This window comes from Microtus pennsylvanicus, chromosome 19, assembly GCF_037038515.1.
Source record: "Microtus pennsylvanicus isolate mMicPen1 chromosome 19, mMicPen1.hap1, whole genome shotgun sequence".
NCBI lineage: Eukaryota > Metazoa > Chordata > Mammalia > Rodentia > Cricetidae > Microtus > Microtus pennsylvanicus.
In genome coordinates this window covers 16,638,211-16,660,812 of record NC_134597.1, presented here as the reverse complement: position 1 = coordinate 16,660,812, position 22,602 = coordinate 16,638,211, and the positions used below count along the sequence as shown (strand labels likewise).

General features: G+C 42.0%; 1 protein-coding gene across 1 annotated transcript in view; it reads left to right on the top strand.

The window, feature by feature from the left end:
* The window catches only part of Fam3c (FAM3 metabolism regulating signaling molecule C), a 39,339-nt gene extending 24,154 nt beyond the window's left edge, over nt 1-15,185 (top strand). The window contains exons 6-10 of the mRNA XM_075953388.1: nt 2,079-2,137; nt 3,131-3,181; nt 5,350-5,434; nt 12,913-13,039; nt 13,722-15,185. Coding sequence (XP_075809503.1) covers nt 2,079-2,137; nt 3,131-3,181; nt 5,350-5,434; nt 12,913-13,039; nt 13,722-13,811 — 412 coding nt within the window. The 3' untranslated portion in view covers nt 13,812-15,185. The remainder of the gene's footprint in view (nt 1-2,078; nt 2,138-3,130; nt 3,182-5,349; nt 5,435-12,912; nt 13,040-13,721) is intronic.
* The last annotated feature ends 7,417 nt before the right edge of the window (nt 15,186-22,602 follow it).

The window sequence follows — 22,602 nt, the reverse complement described above, 5'->3', positions numbered from 1 at the left end:
TCTCTTATGGCTATCCTGACCCCCTATCTCTAGAACGCTGGGGTTGCAGTCCCAGCGTAGAACCTCGCCACACTTCTAAAGGAAGCTGTGCCCTTTGACTCTGGCCCCTCTTCATTTCCATTCTACTCCACAGCAAGTCCTACATCACCTTGTCTGCTTCTGTCCCTGCCGACTGGCTTGTTTGCGATGTTTCAGAGATGTGTTATCTGTGGTCTTCAGGAACTGGCTTTTTCGCTTGGTATAATGTTTTTAAGGTTCATCCCGCCTGTAGCACGTATCAGTTAATTCTCGTCACGGATGAATGGTTTCCCATTACAGATATGCCTCATTTGCTTTGCCCTTTAGCAGTTGGTAGATGCATGAGTTATTTCCACTCTCTGACTATCAAGAGAAGTGTTTCTGAAGCATTTCTCTGCAGATTTTATATGGATGTGTTTTCACTGTCTGTACTTGTCCTGAATGGACTTTTCTTTCTGATAGCTGTCTGGCTTTTTAAGTAATTGTCAGATTGATTTTCCAAAGTGACATCATCGGTTGACTTTTGTACTAACGCTGTATGAAGTCCTGGGTCCTCTGTATGCCTGTGCATCTAATAGGAGTCAAGTTGTAGCTCATTGAGTCCATGATTTGTGCCTCCGTAGTTGTTAATAATGTCTTACATTCTGTCAATTCGCCATAGAGAAATGTCCACCTTCTGTTGTTTTTAAAATTGATTGATGATTATTTGTATTTCCTCTGTGGCTTGTTTGTATAAAGACTTTCTTACTCTTTTACTTTCTATTACCTATATCCTTATGTTTACAATGAATTTATTACCACCATTTTGCAGTTGATTCTATTATAGCCAATGGTTCCCCTTCTGTCTTTGTGCTACGGTATGTTGGCGCAATTGTTACAATTATATTCCCTGAAACCACAGTTCAGTTCTAGATACGAGTTTGGTGGAAATCCGTTGACACCTGTGTGAATTAGTTGGCTATGAGGAATGTATGATAAAGTATTGTGTGTGTTTTTTTTTTTTTTTGCAAAATTGTGTGTTACATGTTTTATCAGGAAAGTTTGCATTGTGCTGATGTTCGCACAGTACCCCTCTTCCAGCACACTGCTGAGGACGTTGCTACTACATTTAATTCTATTAATTTAACATTACCTACAAGTTTTGGTTTAATAGTCAGTACAATAAACTGATAGCAAGCCAGCGTGCCCCTGTCGTCTTCTGTAGTCTGTAGACTGCAGCGATGTCGGTTACCACTGTGCCCTCCACCCCGCTGTCATCTGTCATTACGGTCTGTTGGCTGCAGCGACGTTGGTAATTCCAGGCAGCCCATGCATGGCTGTGGTGAGGTGATCAGCAAGTACAGCTTTCCTCTTGCGTGTGGAGAAAGTGTGTGTTAATAATCACTAGGAAGATAGGAAAATGTTCACAGCGAGGTGACTCGGGCATGACAGTTGTCCGTTCCTCCTCCAGCTTCAGACTTTAAAATGTCCATATAGAATGCGACTCCGTTTCATGTCACTGTGTCACAGTGACCCTGCGGAGGTGGGGAGAGGGTGTGTTTGGCTTCTTGCGAGTGGTGGGGATCGAGCCCGGTAGTGCCCATGTCTTAAAGGATTGCTCGGGTGGCCCTGCACAGAACGAGGCAGAGCAGTAACACTGTCGTTGAGCCATAATGCTTTCTAAAGGCTTCCCTTTCATTTGTGTGTGCCTGGGTGTGTGCACATGAGCGTAGGCGTTGATGGCAGCCAGAGACATCAGATCCCTGTAGCTGGAGTTAGAGGAGGTTGGGAGCCTCCTGGCGTGGGCATTGGGTCTCTGTGTGAGTGTACATGTCCTTAACCACTGAACTCTCTCTGGCGACAGTGTACCTTTGTGTGTAGTGTTTGATTTTTATGAAGTATTTGAGTTGACATTACAGTTGATCCAACTTATGACTGTCTTTGATGGAGTTAGTTTTTAATTTGCTGAGCTGAGTGTTTGCTATGTGTAAAATACCTTTTTTTTTTTTGCTTTGTATTTGTGTGGCATGTCCATATACTATCTAATTCTAATGAGTTTGTCTTGACTTCTTTTCCTTTAGTCTGATGAGCGGTGTCAAAAACAACGTTGGAAGAGGAATAAATGTCGCCTTGGTAAATGGTAAGAATAATTATTGTACTTTATGGATGTAATCAATGGGTGTATGTATGCCCCACACTAAAATTTACCCTTGGCACCAGAGTAGAAAGCACCACTCAATATTGAAACCTTCCCAACAAGGATACCCTCTTGTCCAAACCATTGTAGATGGAGACTTGGAATCTCCTGGTGGGTAGCATGTTTTCTTGGGCATATTGTAGTCATGTGCATTGTGTGGCAAGCTTCTTGTGAAGCTGCAAGCCACAACCCTGATACTGAAATGAATACAACCTTGCTGCACCTTTCAAAATTCTTACTAAGGAGCTAGGTAGACACGATTAAGGGTGTGCAAAATGACAGAGGATGGTGGACCGTCAGATAAGTAGAGGGGAGAATAAAGTCATAATTTGTTGTAAGTTTTCAGAATCCTGGACGTAGTATCTGTTGCAAAAGTAGATCTTAAGCATCCAGCCCAGGAAGTGCAGGCTGCCTGTGCACTGCTTGCCTCTGCTCAGATACGTGTTCCCTATAACTGCCTGGGGTGAGTAGACTCTAGGAGCAGCATTGCAGCCAGCCCCCAGCAGAGAGAAGCTCTCTTTGCTCTAATCATAGGTAGCATTTATATGATTTTGTACTCCCCCCCCAAGTAAAAATTTTAATGTCTCTTCTATTTAATGGATCTTCTAGATAAAATATGTGTAAATTTTATTTGGAAACAAAAGTTTTAACATAGATTGTTGTTTTCGCTCTGATTTCAGTAGCTAGTTTCTTTGCTGTAGAGGTGATGTGTTGGTGGTTAATGTTGTGGCTTGATGACCACATAGGAAAGTGGAGTGTAGTACGGAACTGGTCTGAAGTCAGTGAGGCACAGCTGTGTGTGTGCTTCAGATCGTAAGTTCTGGAAGCATTCCTTCTGTTGATGAGTTCATGTCCCTCGTTGGGTAAGACTGTTTTTTTCTACGCTGATATTTCAGTTGTGTGATTTAAATTTGATGTGTATTCTGTTTCTTTCAGGGAAGACAGGGGAGGTACTAGACACCAAATATTTTGACATGTGGGGTGGAGGTACGTACGACTCACCCTGTGTTCCTGCTGCTGCTGTCAAACCCATGTGAGAGAAGGCTGCCGCTGTTTGCAGTTGCGCTTTGTTTCCCTACGTGTCCAGCCATGTTGAAGTGGACTGTCATGTTGCATGTGGTTTGGTTATGGTAGGAAAGTTGCCTGTGATTGAGATTCCAATGAGATTAAAGGACATTAGCATTCCGTGTTTTCACAGGACAACTGACTAAAAACCCTGACTTGATTTCGATTTCTACCTGAAAGTCAGATCACTAGGCCAGTACAACCAGTTCACACAGTTTTAGACTGCAGTGGCTTGCGTTCTCGAAAAGCAATAATCGCATTAATCCATCCTGTTTCTATCTTTGGACTCTACTATTATAATAGCAAACATTTAGAAAACGCATAGACTTTTCCTTGTATAATTTACTGGACTCGGAACAAGCCACAGAATTTTTTCCCTTCCATGTTTGGGAGTCCTAGGAATAGGAAGAGGTCGCCATCAAATACTGGTGAATTTGAAGCAAAGACTGGCTCCCCAAAGAATGTTACTCCAAAGGGGAATGTTTCTTTAAGAAACAAAAGAAAAGGAAGAATGTTTGTTTTCATTATTTTATTTGTGTGTAGATGTGTGTCTTCATGTAGGTCTGGCCACGTGGGTGTAGGTGGCTGAGGAGGCAGGTGACACTGGATTCCTGGAGCTGGAATTACAGGCACTGTGAGCCACCGGGTGTGATGCTGGGAGCCAGATTCAAGTCTTCTGGAAGAGTAAAAAGTGGGCTACTAATGTCTGAGTAGCCTAACCTTCCAGTCCCCAGGATTTCTTCGTCTTTAAGGAAGGCGGGCCGACCCTGGCTTATCTTTTGGTTCCCTGGCTTCACTACATACTAGCTACTCTCAGGCCTCCAGACATTTATATTCAGTTTCCAGACAAGCTAACGTGTCTAATATTTCTTCGGCTTTTAATAAGGCGCTATGTGTTATTTATTTAAGCTTTAGAGAACGTTTCGTAGCTGTCAGGCGTATATTAAATTACACCGTTCCCATCAATTTTAGATTCTGAGAGGATAATTGCTCTTAGTATAATTTATAACATAGAAACTCTTCCCTGAAGCTGTTGAAATTGGGCATGTAAACAGAGCTCTGGGATTGCTCTCCCTGCCCATCCCAGGGACCACATTGCTGCCAAAGACTCTTCCTGGTTCAGAAATAATAGCAGTTTAATGCCATCTTCTCCTTTCAATGGGATTGATTTGTTGGCATTTATGTTCCCGCACTGAAAATGTGCTTACTGTAAAATACAATCAATTAGAGAAAAATCTTTGGAATCTTCGATGTTGAAAAAAAAAGAAGTTGGGAAGACTTGAAGTAATATAGTTTTGGAGTAGACGTAGGCTTGTGGTCTATAAGGAAAGCTAGCATTGCAGAGAGCTCGTGATGGAAAATGCGTTAGTCCACGCCCAGTCTATCTGGCGACACCAGTTTGCACTCCCTGAGCTGAGTTATTGGGAACTTCCTGTGGATTGGTTTCCTAAGAGGACCAATGTTGGCCGTAATTAGTTTGGCTCTTAATCACTGTCTACATTCCTTCCCCCAGTTTGTCACAGATTGGTACACCTAAAAACTCTTTCTAAACCCGCCTTCCTACTGATTAAAAATGTTTTACAGAGGTCTCTGAAAATTGGATAAGAGCAGGGCTTCCTTTTCCCAGAAAAGCACCCATATTAACGTTCAATGCCATGCCAGTCTAGTCCCCAAAGCTTAACCTCGACCTGAGAATCAGGCTTCCTGTGGACTCTAAGCTCACTTACGTATTTCTGAGAGCTTTCTGAGGCCCTCACTTTACCAGTGATGTGCTTACATGACTTTTTTGTGGATACAAGTATGAAAGACTCAAGATGATTCAGAACTGGGAAAGAGATCAGGAAGTGGAGGGACCATATTAAAGAATAAATTTGGTAATTTTGTTTAGTTTTTTTTTTTTTTTCTTGCCTGGGTGGACTTAAAAACCTTGAGTTTTTAAGCTTTCCCTAAGATTTGTCTGTCTTACCTTAAATTACTTTTCATTTAGAAACAGTTGTTTTATGGAAACTGCATGTGACATTAATTGTATAGATTATTGTGATAGTAATTCCGTTATTTCTAAGAAAATCTCTAACCCTCTTTTTCTTCAGATGTGGCACCATTCATCGAGTTTCTGAAGAACATACAAGATGGAACAATAGTGTTAATGGCAACATACGACGATGGAGCGACCAAGTATGTAAAATTAGAGCCTAACAACTCTTGGGGCTATAATTTATCCTTTAAAAAGCAGTCTATTTTCACTGAAAAACAAAATCTATTACGTTGATAAGGTAACTACTGATAAGTGCTATCAGTTTTTAAAAATCCTATTTCCTTTCAGTCTTTACATATAAAATTTCTTCATGTGTTATGATGGAATTTGAACCACACTGTACGTAGTGTTTTATAACTTCTTTTACATTGTAAGAGCATTAAGTTGTTTTCTCTAACATTTCTTTGTTTTTTTGGATTAACATTCTTGAGTAGCATTTTTATGGCTCTTAGCAGTTTGACCTGTGGGCTCATATTTATGAAGAGTTTCTTTGTAACTACAAAGTTTTTTATCTAATGAATAATGTTCTTTTACATAATTTTTTCTTTACCTTTGATTATAACATTAGGGTAAATTTCTAAAAGTGAAATTAATGGTCAAGGACATAGATGTGAGGGGTGTGTGTGTCTGTGTGCATGTGTGTGTGTATGTGTACAAGGAGGGTTTTTTCTTTTTTCTCTTATGTATATTTTCTTTTATGAGTTATCCTTTGACCATTCAAGTTGATGCATATTGATTTGTAAGAGCCCTTTATATGTTAAGATATTAATGAGTTCCTTTATTAAAGATACAGTTTTTATAGGCAGTTTGCTTTTAGTTTTGTCAACTTGAGGTATCTTTGACTTCTAGCAGATAGGGTAGCATTTATATATTTGAGACTGTAGATTTTTCCTTTTAGTTTCTCTGACTCTTAAGCTCGAGAAGTATTTTTCCATCTCCAAATTAGATAACCAGTAGATTTTCTCTTGCAGTGATTTTACCCTTTTCCTGTATTTTAAGAACCCATTTGTAATCTCCAGAGATCTCCAGTGTCTGCGCTGTGTCAGGTTCTAAGATTACTTGGGTTTTCTGTTGTTCTCTTCTGTTAATTTCTTTCTTTCTGTTCGTGAGGACACTGTTTCAGTTGCCTTATGGCTGGTTTGTCAAAATGAGCATGCTTTATTCCTCTCCGATGTTACTTTTTAGAGTACTTTATGAGGGACACTGACATTGCATTTTCACTGACTCAACTTACGATAATGTTAAATCGATAAACTCGAAGCTTAGTGTGTCTGGCAGGTTTTATAGTTAAGTAGTACAGCGCCTAATTAAGTAAACTTTTATTCGTTTAGCAAAAGTGACTTGTGCAGTGGTCTGTCTAGGTTATGGGCTATTATATGTATAATGTCAGCTTTTAACATAGAAGCACCTTTTCTATCTAGACACACGTGACCTTTCTTTTCCACCGCATGCTTTTATTCCTGAGCTGATGGGAATCAGAACTCTGATGAGATGCTGATGTAGCCTTGAGAAGGTTGCACTGTGGGTGCCCTGAAGCCCACCTGAAGCAGCCAGCAAGCCTGGACAAGTTCTTAAAAATCTCAACTGTGTCCTTGGACTTCCCACCTGCTGGAGGCCAGTACCCTCGCTGTTTCCCAATTTGTAACAAAAGAAGCTGAGGGCAGAGTGAAGAGATGCTGTCTTCTCAGGGCCAGCTCTCCATTCTGCTCAACAGTCCTTATGTTGGGTAAACGGAATAGCAAAACAGTGAGCATTCCCTTGTCACCTGATACCAAAATATTTGAAGCTAATTGACATTTTTCTTTCAATTTTCCAGACTCAATACACATAGCTTTTTCAAACCCTCTATCATATTAGGTTCTCGCTGGTTTCCCTTTTTGGCTGTATTTCTTGGGCATTCTTTAGTTCGTTATTGTCTCTCTTAAAATGAGTGTCTCAAATTAAACCCAGTGTTCCAGATGTGGTCTGGCCAGAACTGGCTACAGCGGAGACGCTAACTTTGCCATGTTTCAGAGATTACATTTCTTTGAATATTCATGCAGACTGGAATTATATTAGTTTTCTTTAAGCAATCAAATCACATTTTTGGCTCATAAATTTTTAGTCAAGTTAGATTGTTAAATTGTCAAATCTTTTCCTTTGATCTCAGCCGTTCTTTACTTTTTAAGCCACTGCCAAGTCAGGTTTTTCTCCATTCTGAACTTGATTTTATTTAATGTAAATGAAGAACTTTATATTCATTTATTCCTGTTAGATTTGATTGTACTGATTGGGCCTGCTTGGTCTTGAGTCTGACGTGTGTCCTAGGAGGGTTCTGTGATCCAGGCTTTGTACTCACTCCAAAGCCATTCATGTGTCTAAATTTCAGCTCTTGATAAAAATGTTTACGAGGGGCAGCATGCCACCAAGCTAGAGACCTGGTTGCTCACCGGATTCTTCCGTTAATCCATTGCAGGGATGGCTTTGCGGACAGTTGCCAGTGTCCCCCCAATAGGTGTGCCGTCCAGCTGCAACTTAGTTCCTCTACTCACGACAGCGTTTTTCTGAGGCTGTCGGTTGCTAACTTGAAATTCATAGAGGAAACTAATTACAGCGCCCTGATCTGCTGCCATGGAGCTTAAGTTTCAGAGATGTCATTTAGCTTGGCTGGATTCGCTCCTGTGCTCTTCCAGCTACACCCCACCCCCCCTTGCCTCCCTTCATTGTTATACTCACAAGGGCTTTTTGTTGTCTTCTGAGCTAGCGTTTTGCTCGGAATTGGAATTTGTTTTATCGGAGTCAGGGTTATAAGTGTACGCTCTCACTTCTGGCTTCTAAGTGCAATTCTAGAATCAAACTCTTGTTTGCCCTGCAAGCACTCCAGCACCAAGCCATCATTTCCTTGGCCCTGTTTGCCTTAAAAAACAAAACAAAAACTGGATAATCAATCAGCGTGACTGTTTCTCAGCATTCTTTCTTTGCCTGTGTAGTTTGTCTAGGGCTGAGGCCTCCTGAGTGCCCCTTCCCTGCCATGTTAACATGTCTGTTGTTACTCTCCTTGCACAGGCCATGTTTAGGCATGTTTGAGACTTTGCCTGCGGCTACTGATATTTCTAGGAGATAAAGAAATCTCACAGCATACTTCCTGTTCCTCTGGCCCTTAGCATCTTTCTTCTCTTCTGCAGTGATACCAGAGCCATGAAGTACCAGCATATGTGCAGAGCATGTTGGATGTATTTATTTAGGAACACACATCAGCACCACCAAGAGTCTGTACGTGCGGCTCCTGTCTTTAATTCCAGCAGTCTGGAGGAGGCACAGGCAGGCCAGCTTGGTGTACATAGTGAATTTCAGGACAGCCAAGACAAAGGAAGGCCATGAATTGAATTGGAAAGAGAGCAATGATAGGATATGTGGGAGGATTAGGAGGAAGGGTGTCATCTCAGAAATAATTAAACAAAGGTTACTTTTAAAAATAAAATACACAATTTACAAAAAGAAAACCCTGGAGTATTAAACTTTTAATGTCTTAACATCTCCATTTTTCATTATAGAACAGTTGACGCTTCTTTAGATTGCATCAGGCGTTTCCTTTAGAAACTTTGTGTGATGTATGTGGACCCTGAGGCTTAGATTGTATTTAGAATGCATACGTGGACTTGGTTATGGTTCTCTTTTTCCGCCACCCAAGCAATGCTCACCTCCCTGGGCAGATGGCCTTGATGAGACAGTACCCTGTTCCTCTTTTTGTACCACCAGGTTTCTTCATTACACTTCGTTGCTACTCTTTTTGTCTTCGTAGCAGATTTTTTTTAAAAAAAAAGTGGTTTTGAGTCTTGTTTCATTCTGACACGACAGGTCTTCATATAGTATTACTCAAAGCATCCTCTTTAGTAATGTGCTTTGCCTTAGACTTTAAAAGCTTCCTGTTTTCAGTTAAGTATAGTCCTGTGGTAGCACTAATTTAGAAATTACTTCCCTACCCAGATTGTTATACTGTTAAAATTATTTTTCTTTGCTTGCTTGTTTTATATTTATTTATTTATTGGGGGTGGGGGCAGGGGAGTAGATGGCATACGGGTGAAGGTCAGAGGATAGTTTTCAGGAACTGGCTCTTCCGTGCCTTGTGGGCCCAGGGATCAAACGTAGGCCGCCAAGCTTGTTGGCAGGTGTGTTGACCCACTGGGATATCTCCTAGACCTATGTTTGATTTCAATAAACTACATGCTCATAAGAATTTTTGAGGAACTGTGTTTCATCTCTGATCTCTCTAGCCACCTGTGATTATATTTCTTAGTCTTCAGACTCTAGAGGAGGATCACTGTTTTCTTCCAGAATTCCTGGTACTTATATGTCTTGGCTTGTTCTTTCCTGCTGGTCAGAATTGATCCCAAAGCACCGGTTCTCCCTTTTCTGCTCTATGCTTGGAAGAAGAGGCGTGGCTTGGCCAGATGGTGTAGGCCTATTAGGTCTGCCTTCTTGAAGAGACATGGCTTGACTGGATGGTGTAGACCTGCTGAGTATACCTCCTTTCCCAGTAAGACTGGAACCTGAACAGAGACTTCCATCTCTAGTTGTTCCTCCCTGTGTGGTGGGGTGTCCACCAGAGAGGACATGGGTTTGAACCAATAGTCTTTGTCAGCCAGCAGCTACACTGGGTGTTCAGGACCCCAGTAATCTCAGCCTTTTATAGGGTGAGCTTTTCAACATAAAGATCATGTCCTGGGTGACACCCTTCAGGTCACAAGAACAGTTTGTGGAAGCAGAACTTCATTAGCCATTTAGAAGCTTTCCCAGTACTGTGCACTTTGACAGATTAGGTCTTTGCTTTGTTTTATCAGGTAGCACCATGCGCGTTGTTTTATGGCCTGGATGGCACTTCCATCACGGAGTCAGTTATACTAAAGTTTCGGGTCCTACTAAGATCTGGGACCCTATTACACCTATTTCTGTTCTGGGTAAACCCTCTGCAGCATTAGGATGACCTTGAAAACCTGACCCCTTTGTTTCTTTCCTGTTTATTATTGGAAAGTTTTTTTTATTTATCTTAAAGAAAATTCTTCACTAAAATAATTGATTCTACATAATCCTTTAAAAACGCATTACACGTTATTTATTGTGGATGTGTTCATGAGCACGCATACTCTTCCACGGTGTGCATATGGAGATCGGAGGAGAACTCGCCAGAGTTCGTTCTTTATTCCGTCATGTCTGTCCTGGAGACCAAACTCAGATTTTCATGCATCCTGTCAAGAGCTTTTATCTTCTTGAGCCATCTTGCTGGTTCCCAACATTAAAAAAAAAAGTGTGTGTATTTACAAAAGATTGTGTAAGGGTATATACCCTTGAGGACATCAGGTGTCCTCTTCTTGCTTTCTGCTCATTCCCTTGAGACAGTCTCTGGCTGCATCTGCCACGTACCGTTTCTCACCTGGCCGTCGGTTAGCAAGCCAGCCTCCCATACCATCCTGCAGCCTCGTATTCTCCCTAGAACCAGGGATACAGGCGTACGTGGCCTCCCTGGCTTTAATGGACATGCTGATGCTCAAACCATCCTTGTGCGCTCTTAGCCACCAAGCCATCTGCTTACGCTTTCTAAACTGATTGGTTCAGAAGAGATCAGCTAGTGACGGCCATCAGTAAGAACTGAAGCACGCAGCATTCACACAACCCCTGTATTGGGGGGGAGGGGGCGTTGTTACTATTGTTTGTGAATTTAGCATTCATCATTTCAGTTTATCAAGATTGCAAACTGTACTTTTTCTGAGGAACCAATGTGAATGGAGCCCTGCTGCTCTCGGGAGGCAGTGAGCTTGGCACCCTGGAGCCTATTGCCTTGTATTCACATGGCAGTATGTTTTCCTCTCCTTCCAGGAGCGCAGCTCCTTTGCTTGTGTAGAGAGAAGCAGAGAGTTCTCTGAAAAGTAGCCAGACAGTGGAGCACGTAGTGAGACTGCATGTGTAGAAGAACCATGACTTCTGGGGAGGCAGGGCTCAGCCAGTCCTTTCAGGGTTGCTCCAGTGCCGAAGGTGCTCCACAGCCGAGCCGGCCATGGGAAGTGACAGCTGAACCCGTGAGGCGGAGCCAGAAGCAAGTGGGCACCATCTGTGCAAGGGTCTTCACAGACCCACGGACTCAGGTGGCATGCCTCTTGGTTTCTTTCTCTTCCTTTTTGGTTTTTGGAAACAGGGTTTCTCTGTGTAGCTTTGAAGCCTGCTCTCTCTCTCTCTCTCTCTCTCTCTCTCTCTCTCTCTCTCTCTCTCTCTCTCTCTCTCTCTCTCTTTAATTGTGTGTGTGTGTGTGTCAGTGCCCTCAGAGGCATTGAAGTGAAGTTACGCATGACTGTGAGCTACCCATTGCGGTATCTGGGAACTGAACTCGAGTCCTTTGCAGGAGCTGCACCAGCCCTTAGCCACTGCACCATTTCCCCAGTCCACTAAACATTTATTATTTGGTGTTCTGTTTTCATGGGCTCCTTGTGAACGCAGGCAATATGCTTCTTTTCGGTTCTCCCACTCACGCTGCACCTTTTCAGAGTGCGTCTGGCAGGCTGCATGTCTGGGACTTTTGCTTATTTTCTCACGGATACTGGTGAGCTTCCTCCAGGGTGACAACAGCCTTCCAGCTGTGTCTGAAGCAGTCCCTGTGTCCTCTGGATGTGACTGAATAATCTGTGAAAGCCGAATGCTACATCGGTGCGGTTCGTGTTTTATTAAGCTCCTCCTTGAAATGGAAAGCACCGCACTTTAAGTCAGTTTAAGATGGAGTTCGTTCATTAAAGCCTTAGAGTACGGAAGGCTGCTACAGGCGTGGATCAGCACCTTCCTCATTGACTGTCCTGCTGTTTTCAGGTGGAGCATGGTGCTCCGAGTGTTAGCAGGATAGATCTACATAGGTCTATAAAAGTCCTGTCGTCGTTGGGGGTGGTTTTGTGTGTTTATGCAGGACGTCATGTCAGATAGCCTGTGTATCCGACTCTGAGTTTTCCTTGTCTAGCCCTATAGCTAGTGTTCATCACTTTGTTTCTGCTCTTTGTGAGACAGGAGAGGAAATCACTCAACAACATTTTAGGGATCCCTGCAGATATTTTTAGTGGCACCTTTCAACTGAGAGTTTTTCTGGAGGCTGACTTTCGTTACTGTCTTCCTGGTAAACATTTAGCCCTCACGTGGTTCCGACGTCTGTTTTTATTAAGTAACTAAAGGACAATTTATATATCTCTTCTCAAAATTTGCTTTAAATAAAAGGCAGTGCTGAGAAGCCCCCAGCGTCCATCAGTGTTTGTTTCTCTTCCATTGCCACGGAATTCACAAGGCTTTGGGGAGTGAGTGAAGACGCTGGCTGTGTATGTTATCAGGGCCGTGGTCTCCCTTGATGGTGCACGTACTTAGAAATAACTACGTGCAGACAAACTGTTAGGAGATGCGGCTGTTTACGGGGCACGCTCTGTTTGCTTTGTTTCTGCCTTTCGTCACTAAAGAGCTTGAGTAGAGACGTTGTTTTAGACATTTTTTCCTGATTCATTTTTTTCTGTTCTCTGATTTAATCTGAAGTGATTTCACCCTCACGTTCAGTGAGTCTCTGGGTAAGTGTTTAAAAAGTGCAGTGCCCGTGTTTATGTCTGGTCCTCTCTTTCAGACTCACCGACGAGGCGCGGCGGCTCATTGGTGAGCTGGGGAGTACGTCCATCACTAGTCTTGGCTTCCGAGACAACTGGGTCTTCTGTGGTGGGAAGGGGATTAAGACCAAAAGCCCCTTTGAACAGGTTAGCGTCTGAGTTTTTCTCATATAATATTCTCAAACCATTTATTTAGAAATTATGTTAAGTACTGGGCAGTGGTGGTGTTCTCCTTTAATCCCAGCACCTGGGAGGCAGAGGCAGGTGGACTCAGAGTCAGAGTTAGTTCCAGGACAGCCAAGGCTATGTAGAGAAACATGATCTAAACCCCTTCATCCTCCCCCCACAAAGAAAAGATATAAGAAAATTAGATTAAGCAAATACTGAAAATGTCCAGATAGTTTTTATAAGTTCTTGGTATATAATTAAAATAATGATGACTTTTAAAAAAATTTTCAAAACTTAAAATTATTACCCCCTTATTCGACAGTGCATTATCATTCTCAGTTATTAAGGATTTCAGCTATGCTTTCATGCTGGAACGGCTGAATTTGCAGGTATCTCAGAACTCAAATAGAATGTAAACTTTTCGACAAATAATCCTCTAAAAACATTTGGAGATTTTTCTTTACACGCGTGTTTTATTTTTGTAAGGTTTGCCACATAGCTCCCTGCCCACAGAGGTCCCTCCTGTAATCTCTGGAGCTGTAATTTATGTTACCGCATTATTGACCTGTGTTACTGAAACGAGGCTGAGCGGGTTGTGCTATTGCGAGTTAGCAGATCGCAAACATTCATTAAGCTGTGCACTGCCCTTGTGTCCCCGCAGCACATAAAGAACAATAAGGATACAAACAAGTACGAAGGATGGCCCGAGGTGGTGGAGATGGAAGGATGCATCCCCCAGAAGCAAGACTGAAGGGAGCGTGAAGACAGGAGGAACGCACTTTGATTCTGACAGCGGCCAGCTGCAAAGCCGCCGCTCTTCTCCGTGTACATATTCTAGCAGCATGCGGCCGTCCAGGGTGTGCACGAGCAAGATTGTCTCTGTCGATTCCAGGATTATTTATTGTTAACATAAATGACTACCTTTGTAAATAGCCCTCCGATCACTAAACCTCTTTTAAGCACATTTCCCTACAAGAACAACGTGTAGACTTCAGTGGCAATAATGTACTTCAGTACGGAAAGCATATTCAGTGGGTAACCAGGCCGGCTGCATAGGCATTGATTTATATTCTGGTTGCTGTGAAACTCCGTCCTGGAAAACCATGGCTTTTAGGGAGGAAATCTTATTCGTACATATGTCTCTGTATAAATATCTGGCATGGGATGACAGTATCCTTTAAATTAAAGAGATTTTTGGCTAGTTGTATGTATAATGTTATCTTACAGTCTGGCTCCTAGCGCACCTCTTTTCGTAGTCTTAATTTTTTTCCTTCCAAAGAAAGCAAGAAATAAAATGTTTCACATGAAAATTTTCATCAGGTTTGTGAAAAGCACAACGGTTTTTTTTATACACTGAAAATGAACATTAATATAGGTGTCATTTGGGGCTCATCTTCTGGATTTTGTGTTAGTATGAATTATGTGATTTTGTATAAGCTTTTTAGAGTCCGCCTGGAGAACCAGGCCGGGTCCCTTCCTCAACCTAATCAGGTCATTCTCCACTGCTGGGTCCGTGCCCCTAGGGCAATGTAGGCTCTTGTCTGCTTGGTTGCCGGCACTGAGTACATGGATTAATCTACTCTCACAACTTTGATTTGTAAATCAAGAACTTCTGTTATTTACTTCTAATTTCATAGTAGCAACCGTTGCCTGAAATTGCAGCAGAATATTTTAAAAAGTCCCAATTACTTTATTAGGGCACTAAATACCTATCATATGTGACAAGTATGGAATACTTAAAATGCAACATAAACAAATGGAGGGCCCATGCTGCCTTTCATGGGATGAGGCAACACTTAAAATTTGAACCTAAAATTTAGGTGGCTTGTATAAAAATCAAAAAGCAGTATTTGCTATTTTGTTAAAAGCTGGAAGCAATTCCCATATTTCTTGAATATTACTGACCTTGTGTTACTGTTTCTTCTCACAAACTGAATGTAGTAGTTGATAAAGAGTCATGTCTTCTGTCTTCGGGCCAGTTTTGTAAACTTTTAAGAGTTCCGGTGCTTCTATCCTTACTCATGCCCCACACGCCTGTCTTGACATGTAAAATATTTTCCTAGATTCCGTTAGTTGTTTTACAGTTTCTGGGGATTGGAAAATAAATGTTGCAGGTTTTGTTTTTTGTTATTGTTTTTTTTAATAATGTAAGTACTCTTGGTTGCCCATTGTCAATTGTGTGTGTATTTGACAAAGTACATACTTGTACCTGCAGGACATCACATGACTGTCTTTTTTGACAATTTTTTAGTACTTCTTAACATTTAAAAAATTAAGTGTTTGCATTAAACACAGTAATGTTCTCTGGATATGTCTGAACATGTGTGGAAATTAAGTTGCTTGACAACAGACGATCCCTTTGGATTGTACAGACTGGAGAGATGGCTCTTCAGTATAAAGTGCGGGAAGGTTAGCACTGCTTATGGAACTGCTACAGTGCGATTGTTTTCGTCTGGCTCCTGTCTTGTGTTGGTTGCACCAGCATAACTGGAAGCAATAATCGACTGTTTTACGTTCACATCAGCCTTAGAAGCGAAACAATGCTCATTTGGTGTTGAGACTTTTCTTTATTAAAGTCAAAGCTCTAACACTGGCGTGTAGTCGTTGAAGTGATGGGAGAGGCCTGCGGATGCAGTTCCATCTGTAATCATGAGTGCGCCCCTAGCAGAGCTGTGGGAGGTGGGGGTTAGAACGGGAAGGGGAAAATAAGTGGTGTCTGGGCAATGGGAAAAATAAAGAGGAGGTTTATATTCTTTTAACTTGGTTCAAGTTAAAGTCATTTTATTTTGTTGTATTTGTTTTTGAATAAATCAGCCAATAATTTGCAAATTTTATAATTTAGCTTGTGTTTTGTATTTCAAAGGTTTGCATAAATTATAATTTCATCTCAAAATTATGCATGGTTTATTCGGTTTTGTCAGCCCTCTCTCCCAATCCATTTTAAATGAAAAAGAGAGAGAGATGCACTGTGCTCAGTGAGCACAACGAGCAAAGCAGTTTAAATGGAAATGCATTTGACATCTTTTCAAGTCAGTATGAAATGGGGATGCTTGTTGATTGGGTAAAAGATTTGCCACTCAACCAATTACTTCTGCCTCTTCAAATGCTAGAAATGGATTTTACCTTTTCTAAAGCATTCTAAGAGTTCTTGTCCTTACCAGGAAGACTTTTCTACCACAAACTTGGTTTGATTGTCACATGCCAAATGGCCAGTCAATCCCCACCTCTCAAATCCCATCTTTCTCCTCTTATTCCTTCTTGAAACTCTTGGCACCCATCAAATCAGAGCAAGGTGGGATGAAAAATTGTCAGGCTTAGGGAGGGGCGGTTGTTGCCAGATAGGATAAGGGAGCATCAAAGGACTCCCTGGGGAGTCTTAAGTCTTCCTCCAGCGGAGGGCACTGTACAGAGGAAGCAGTTCTGTGGTGGCCAGAGGGCAAAGCGATTGGTCAGCCCTGAGGTTAGGTGACAGCCGTACTTCTCTTGGGTTGTCCGTAACCTTGTGATTAGCTCATGGAGACTTGCCAGCCCCTGAGCTGACAGGTACTATTTGTTGCTAGTACTAAACTCACTGTCCAGCTCGGCATCAATTCGGCAGCGTGGAGTGCACCGAACATGGAGCGAACTTGAGATCGTATTAATAAAGATGTTCCGGTATTGGGGACAATTTGTGGACATGTCAGCTACTAACATGTCATAGAATTAGCTTCTGTTTGCTTGGTAACCAGAGAGAAGAGGACCTAAAACCTTAAAGGGGGACATTCTGAAAGAGGAAACCATGGAGCGTACTGCTTAACACCACAGATATGCCTGAGTGTGCCCTGTGTGTGTACTGGTCATGGTTTGAATATTGTTAGTTTCCTGTAAAGCAGTACTAGAGTGTTTCCAGCCAAAGGATGAAATACTCATGGCCGGGCGATGGTGGCGCACGCCTTTAATCCCAGCACTCGGGAGGCAGAGGCAGGCGGATCTCTGTGAGTTCGAGACCAGCCTGGTCTACAGAGCTAGTTCCAGGACAGGCTCCAAAAAGCCACAGAGAAACCCTGTCTCAAAAAAAAAAAAGAAATACTCATTAAATCTGATTTATTTACTGATGCCTATTGCAGACTAGTAGACTCTAGAGCCAGAAAAGTTACCAAGTATACATCTGTGGTTTGCCAGTTCTCTAAGCCAGAAAGGATCCAGTCAGTGAAGGGACAGTGACCTTATTCACGGATGAGATGCGGCTGCCTGTGAAGCCATCTTTGATCTCCAAAGCTCCAACTGGCTTTTTTTTTTTTTTTTTTTTTTTTTTTTTTGGTTTTCGAGACAGGGTTTCTCTGCAGCTTTGGAGCCTATCCTGGAACTAGCTCTGTAGACCAGGCTGGTCTCGAACTCACAGAGATCTGCCTGCCTCTGCCTCCCGAGTGCTGGGATTAAAGGCGTGCGCCACCATCGCCCAGCTATCCAACTGGCTTTCACATTCTATCTCATTCACTACTCAGAACACCAAAAGTCATGTCATATGCAGAATCCAAGATTTCATTTCTTTCTAGGTGGTCAGTATTTCAAATCCAATAAAAATGGGGTGGGGTCTGCTCATCAGGCTAGCTATGAATGAAAATGTGAGGAACCTTGTAGGGAACCCAGACATTGGTCCCTGTTAATAACTGGCTGTAGGGCACCTTGAGAACATTAGGAATAGGGAGACAGCAAGACTTCGTTGCAATCCCACTAACACTTGCCCCTTGCTTAGAAGGGCCACTAAGAAAGTATCTTGCCGTCAGGACTGTCTAGGCATAGGAAGACTCTTAAGTGGGGATTTTGAAACTTTTATCATTATTGCTATTATTGTTTACTTTGGGGGATTTCCGAGTACCTCTTCCACAGCGTGTTAACCACCATTCAAATGAGCTTTGCCTTACCAGTGAGGTTGGTATCACCATTTGGATACAGCTTGATGTATCCGACAAACTCAACCTAGGGACAAGTGAGTTCTCTGCTGGGTCTGTCTTTCTGCATCACCCGTGAAATATGACAGCGCATTGTATGTCTACTACCAAACAGAAATGTCATCTACAGTAGAGATATCCCATCAAGCAGAGAAGGGTTAATACTCACCCCTGGGACTCAGGTTTTAACTAAGAGCCCAGTGTGATTCTCGGGTGTCTTTATCTTAAAACTAAATGTCAAGCTTTGCATTTTGATTTATTTATGCATGATGACATTAGCATGGAAATCTGAATCATTTTCAAGTTCAGCTCCAAAACTACTGTGCTTAAGTTTAGTTCTGTTGGGAACTAAATTGGGAGTTTGACTAGAGACCTGCATTCTCTGACGAGAGCAGAAATGAACAGCGAGACTGTCTTGGGAGTTCAGTTGCGAATGGAGGGAAGATTTAAGAGTGAATCATGTTGGGCACTGTCCTCTGGATGTGTTCAGTTCACCCACAAGCCAGTAGTCAGTAGTGCCTGTAAGCGGGACACTCCAAGAATACAGAACAGAAGGTTTAGTTGCTTGGTTTCCTTAGGCGTGAGGAATGGGATCTAGGTTCTTGCTCTGGAGACTGCTCTGCCCTCAATAGTTTTCTGCTCTTCAGTAGGTAGCTGTGAGACACCAGAGAGATGAATGAACCTGTCCCTAAACTACAGACGTTGGAAGCTCTTGGTGAGCATGAGGTGGGAAACCAGCAGAGTGGTTAATTATGTGTTTTGCAAATACCGCCAAAATTCTATTATCATGGAAATATTCTGGAGTGGGTCCCCCATGGTTCTGAATCCCGGGGGGCATGTTGGATGTGGACCCAGTGGCAGGGATTGTGGCAACTAGAATTTTGAGGTTTCTATATTTAATCAGTGAAGTTCAAAGTGGTATTTTGAGAAATAATTGATTTGGTGATTTGGAGAGAGAAAATATTTTCAGGTTGGCAAAGTGAAAAATTTCTCAAAATAATGGAATTTGTTTTTGTGACATCATCCTGTTCTCATTAAATAGAGGGCACATCAGAGACCATGTACCCATCCCACTGACTTCAGCTTTCCTGCTTTCAGTCGTACTGTATGCTAGTTTATTTATTTTTTTATTTTTTTTACCCAAAGAACTTGAGCGCAGCAAATACTAGTTTTCTGGAGAGTTTACGATGCAGGAATGGTAGTGCATAGAACCAGTGAAGAGGGCAGATTATGTACTGAGAGAAAGCAGATTGTTGATTTAATTTGTGTCTCCCCTCTGCTTGTCTTAGAGCATAAGTTGTATTTCTGCTTGCTTGCCTTAGAGTATAAGTTGTATTGAAATATCCAGTAAAATATGGTGCTGGCCTTTGCTCATCAGAAATACTCAGTGGGGACGCAGGGTTACCTTTTGTTATCATAGAGGCCCAGATCTAGGTAGAGAGAGGCTATAGCCACAGCTGTTAGGTTGTTACTAATAGTTCTCGGCAGCTGTGGAGGTCACCCCTGGTGCTAGACCAGCCATTTAACAGGAAATAGACAGTCTTGATTCCATCACATTTTGCTTCCAATTCTTATGAATCAGATGATTCCACTTACTGTGCTCATTAAAAAGACACAGATGAACCTCCGTTTGAGTTGACTCGGTTCTTATTTACTGCTGTCTCCACAATCACTCAGGGGGCTGCTTTCTCTAGCATTTTTTTTTTTCAAGGTTTTAACCTGGTGCAAAACTTTCTGTCTGGGAGATAAAACATTGCAAACGACAAATGTTACCTATTTTCTGAAGAGAATACCTGTGAAGCAGTGTGCTCTAAGCCCATCAGCGAGGGCATATTTATTTTATGCTGACGTTAATTGTTCTGTTATTTCCTCAGATCATTCCTTCTTGGACTGTTGACAGCTTCTTGGGTAATCCAACTGTTAGCAATGTGGGGATCTAAAATAGAGGCTAGTTTAAATCACTTTGAACTCCTTGACCAAGTTTATATAACCGAACTATGAAGAAACATCTGCAATTTGATGATACAGATCCCTCAAAGTCTTTCCATGGTGTGATCCTTGTCCATTGGTGATTTGGATACCATGTGATGCACAGTAGCAGTGTGGCAAGGGATGGCACAGGAGCAGCCGGTCCATCCTGTGCGAGCATGGGAGGCTACTTGATTGACAGTTACTATGGTAACCTCCCTTATCTGAGAAATGGAGCCACAAAAATGGTGCCTAATTTATAGGACTGTTGTGTACATGTATGTATTATGTATATGATATTTATTTTGGTTCATGTCAGCTATACAGCAAACAGTATCAAGGTGATTACTAGAGTTATATTTTCATTCAAAGGAAATGAGTCCCATCTCTCTCTGGTATCCCACTATGCCCCCTTACACGCAATGGCATAGTTCTGCTCTTTATCCAAGACGTGTATACTTGCTGCATTGGAAAATTGAAATTAAAGCCAGAATCAGTACAACTTAGCTTTCCTTCGAAAGGTTTGTCTTGGGGATTATGTGTGGTTCTTGGAGAAAGAATTTGAACTTTTCCTTCAACAAATCAGCTTAGCAGATCATAGCACTCTGAGTTAAGGACCTAGCTAATTAGTGGCTTATTTTTCCAGGCTTTGAGAACTTATGGGAGGTGATACAGAAACTTCTAGCAACTCACAAAGGGCTGCCACTTCTCCTCTCATGCTTCTCTTTTAGTAAAAAATATAACTTTGATGAATTTTAAGGGTCACGGTTAAATGTTCAGTACTGATCTTAACAGTGGAACTGTTCATATCAGCACGAAAAATGCTTCCGAAAATGTGTGTTTCAAAAAATATGTACTGTGAATATCTCATGGTTCTAAAGCAGCAAGGGCATGTGAAATAATAGCGTGTAAACATATGTAATGAAGTGTTCTTATTCTTGCTATCATGTATAGTTCCTTAAACTATAGAACAGAGGAAATGCCATTCAAATTGGGAGTGGGGGATACTGTGGAAGTTTATATTCAAAACAGTGAATAGGATCTATAGCGTACTGTTATTAGAGAAATGCTTTCTCTATTCCTATAGTAGAGGTTATAGATGCTATTGTTTAAGGTAGCTTTCCTTATTATTATTATTATTTTTTTTAAAGATAGAGTCTTACTATGTAGACCTGACTAGAATGGAGTGCCCTATATATACCAGACTGCCCTGGAACTCACTGAGATCTGCTTGCCTCCACCTCCCAAGTGCTGGAATCAAAAGTGTGTACCACCATACCTGGTTTATTTTTTCTTTGATTTCATTTTAAGGTGATCCATTGTCTCTTATTAGTTCCAAATCAGGAAGGAAAAAAAAAACCAACAAAAACTTAAATTTGCAAGTTGAAAAAACAATACATTAGTGGAACTGCTTCCACATGCACAGCCCACAGTATTTGGGCTTGATCAGTCTGTCTGAGAGTTCTGTGTGAGGCCAGACACTGCCAACACATTGCTAGAAGCAGGCATGGTGGTCATTCTTGTTTCCTTATGTCCTGGTTTTCTGCTAAACCCAATCTCCTCCTCTCTACTCCCAAACTGCCTAAATTAGTTGTAGTTGAAATCCTACTGCTGGTGCCCGGCAAGGGCTCAGATTGCCACTAGACAGATAAGACTGCCTGTTGCCTGCCCCCAGCTCCCAGTTGTCACTGTGATTGGCTTAAGTAGAAGCACATTTAACTGGTCAGTGCTAACATCAACTCAGAAGATCTTTGCCAGACCTTCCGGGAAGGCAGCTTTTTCCCTGTCTTTGGTGTACATAACAAGAAAATGACCTTCGTTTTTCCTTAGAAGGTTACGTCTGTAAATGTGGTAGCCACGTGACCAAGAGAGGCAGAGATGGAGCGGCCGGGGCTGCAAGCATTTGGGGCACACAGCCACAGAGCCTGGCATTCAGGACAATGCCGGAGTGATGGGGAGACCGGAGCCTGAGGACTGTGGCAGACTCTTACTGATAATTCTTCCTCTGACCCAGTTAACATTTGGAAGTTTTCAATTTCTGAGTTAATATGCTTCCTTTAATGTTTAACTCCGTCTAGTTCTGGGTTTGTGGTTACTTGCAACATAAAGACACATAGGTGAAAAACGCATGGCTGACTGAAAAAGGTGGTGTCTAAGAGAAGAAGGGAAAGAACCCAGAGACTGTGGGAGTGAGAAATTCCTTCTTGGCATCATAGAGAGGACAACCACAGCCACAGCCACGTAGGGACTGGGTTTTTGATGCAATGGCTGGAGTCAGCAGCTGCTAGTCAGTAAGAGGGTAACTAATTCTCAGTCAAGCACTAGGGTAGTAGGAAAGGTTTCCTAGTTAATAGAATAAGCAGTTAATGTGCTGTAGTCTTTCTCTATAAAAGTAAAAGGGTGATTATTTTTAGTGCAGATAAATTAGTTACTTTGCAAAAAGACCGTGAGCGTGCCTCACCCCACATTATACTCAGAGTAACAAGGAACGGGAAACAATTCTTTCAAATTAGCACAGTATTTGTTCATTTGCCGTGTCCGTATTTCTCATTTAGCAAACAGTAACTGTTAGACTTTATGGGTCACAATTAAATGCGCAGTCTTGATTTTCTTAATATCAGAATTTGAGATACCTTCCATGGG